Source organism: Hippocampus comes, unplaced genomic scaffold (genome assembly GCF_001891065.2).
Source record: "Hippocampus comes isolate QL1 unplaced genomic scaffold, H_comes_QL1_v1.1 scaffold397, whole genome shotgun sequence".
Classification (NCBI taxonomy): Eukaryota; Metazoa; Chordata; class Actinopteri; order Syngnathiformes; family Syngnathidae; genus Hippocampus; species Hippocampus comes.
The window spans coordinates 59,623-62,339 of NW_017804968.1; the positions used below are offsets into that span (position 1 = coordinate 59,623).

Sequence of the window (2,717 nt, forward strand, 5' to 3'; positions counted from 1 at the left end):
CTTCAGCAACTACTACGTGGCCCAGGTCCAGCCCCTCTTCGCTTGCCCACCCTCGCCGCCCCACCACTACACGCCCCCCTCGCAGCATCCCATGCACGCCACCTGGCTGCCCTGTAACTAGAACCTGCACTACGGTCGTGCGCTGGAGGAATTTCTCGGAAACATGCATTGCTTTGTTGTTCTTTCGTGGGTTGACTTGAGTCAGGCCAGTGGTTCTCAAACTTTTCCCGAGGGCCCGCCCGATTAATCAGCAGGCCGATTAAATCATGACAGTAGCTCTTCTAAAATTGTCAAAAATCCGTAAAAAAAAATCGTCCAATTTTTTGCTGATTCTTCTTTTTTCCTCTAAAATAGGTAAAAGAAATTATTTGTAAAAAAAAATATACTGGTGTGTTGAGATAGGAGTGTCTCGACTTCCAAGTTTTGAGATACGAGTGGAAATTATTTGTAAAAAAAACTATACTGGTGTGTTGAGGAGTGTCTCGACTTCCAAGTTTTGAGATACGAGTCAGAATTTTGTCAGATGATTTTTATTTTATTTTTGCTCTGAATTGCGAGTGCAAACTCGAAATGAGAGCGGCAACAAAACGCCATTGACGAGCTGAGAGTTAGCATCGAGAGTTGCGGTTTTAGAATCAACGGATATTTGAACATAAACGGTGGAGCAACACAGACAGACAATATCATACTCACAGGCATGATTTTTTTATTTTTTTTATCTTCAGAAAATTACTGTTACAGACTCTCACTCAGTCGGTAGTAGTCGGAGAAGTCTGAGCCACTGGACATTTAATATTTTAAAGTCACTGCAACAGTCTGAACATTTAATTCAGCGAGGAAGCACACAGACCACTAAAACTGAGAAAAAAACAGCAAAAAGGGAAGGGTGAACGAGGACAAGGAACCCGTGCCAAGGAGCTGATGCTTGTGTTTTTTTTTTTTAGCAGACCACTAAAACTGAGAAAACAAAGGGAAAAGGGAAGGGTGAACGAGGACAAGGAATCCGTGTCAAGGAGCTGATGCTTGTGTTTTTTTTTTTTTATGCTTTCCTGACCCTGGACCTTTTTGGCTACAGCACTCACGTTAGAGACTGATGCAACTCACATCCTCTTTAATGACAGACGATTGAATGAGAGGCTCGAGATGTTGAGTCATGGTCAAATCTAGCGGTGGCTTTCTGTCAGTTACCAAAAAAAAGGGGGGGAAAGTAACGACTATTTGCAATTCGAAAAGGCCGACAAGAGAAACAACAAAACAATGCATGCTTTAATTCTTCCTCAGCAAGTAAGTGCCTTTAAAAAAAAAAAAAATAGGGGGAAAATATATTTTTGCAATTTCTGTGGGGGGGAAAGGGCGATAGGGGTCAGTGGTGTATATATTTTCAATCATGAACGGATTGCTTTACAAAGTTTACCGATGCTGTGGGGGAGGGGGGTGTCAGGATTTTTACACTGAGGCACCAAGCGATTTTTCGTGTTTTTGTTTTGGTACTTCTAGCTTCTCGTGTGAAACACAGGCCGATTACCAGAGAGGAAGTAACGACATCATTGCACGGAGACGCAGAGAATCAAAAGGAAGCGGTAGAGTGGTTTGATATTTTAAAAAAATGCTTACGTGAATAACATGGAAGGGGAAAAACAAGGCATATCAGACAGTTTCATTTCTTATCAACTGGGTCGAGTTGGCGGCAAAATGCTGAGGTGGGCAACATAAAGGCCATTCTCAATGAACGGCCTTTCTCCTCAGTCAATGCAACGGTTAGTTTCCTGTACTTTGTTGTATTTCACAGGCAGAAAGAGAGAATGCGAAACCAACGTCATTATGACTCGCACGACAACACAAGCGGAGACATCAGTGCGGTGTGCAGATAAACACAAATTTTGTTGTCCACGATTGAGGACAACGTATCAAATGCTTCACGTAGTTTGGTTTCAAATGTACGGGGGGCCGGGGGTCCTCGATTTACAAATGAGTCACAACTGCGGAGACCGAAAACAAAGCTCGGGATGGGCGTTCCTTGAGCTACAATAGGGAGAAATTAATGAACCGCTCTTTGAATATACTGTATAGATATATTTTTTTAATAAGATGGGAGAATCTTCCTGTGAATGTTCGGAACTTTCCATGTCAGTGTGATATCGAGCAGACGAATACTGCCTCGGCCTCGGATGTGCGAACGCTCTCCATGTTTGTCTCGCTCGATTGAAGACGCGATTTCCTTGCGATTGAGTTGGCAGTTCACAGTAGGAATGGACGTCATTCCTAACTGTCGCAAAAAAAAATAATGTATGGGGACCTGTTTTTCTATCAATCACAGTTTTTGTACAGTTTGTCTATTTTTGGGTGATGTAACTGCACCCGGCGATGCGCAGCTCTCACTTGTGCGCCGTTGAGCATCCCTGGTGTATTTTTTTTTTTTTTACTATTCTTATGCCAATTGTGATATTGTGCATGTGTTCAAATTGAATGATTCAAGTAAAAAAAAAAAAAAAAAAAAATGAGAGTGCGTCAGTTCGTTCACGCTTTCAGCATCCACTCGCCAGCCCAACAGCGGAAAGTAAAAGTCGGCATGGGGTCAACGCTCGAAGGTGCCCGCACTCGGCCTCTGCCAGCCAGTGACAGCTGAACCGAGGGATTTCCCCTGGCAGAGACGTCACCGACAAGCCGACGGCCGTCATCGCGTCCGCTTGCTAAACCTCATTAGCTTGTGTTGGCAC

The 2,717-nt window shown here is 43.6% G+C and overlaps 1 protein-coding gene and 1 long non-coding RNA gene across 2 annotated transcripts in view; both read left to right on the forward strand.

The window, feature by feature from the left end:
• The window catches only part of LOC109527561 (protein FAM46A-like), a 3,629-nt gene extending 3,508 nt beyond the window's left edge, over positions 1–121 (forward strand). Inside the window, exon 3 of the mRNA XM_019889561.1 lies at positions 26–121. Coding sequence (XP_019745120.1) covers positions 26–121 — 96 coding nt within the window. The remainder of the gene's footprint in view (positions 1–25) is intronic.
• Positions 122–949: 828 nt separating this feature from the next.
• LOC109527955 (uncharacterized) lies at positions 950–2,498 on the forward strand. Its single transcript, XR_002170607.1, has 2 exons — positions 950–1,775; positions 1,925–2,498. It is a non-coding gene; the product is annotated as an uncharacterized LOC109527955 (long non-coding RNA).
• Positions 2,499–2,717: the final 219 nt, after the last annotated feature.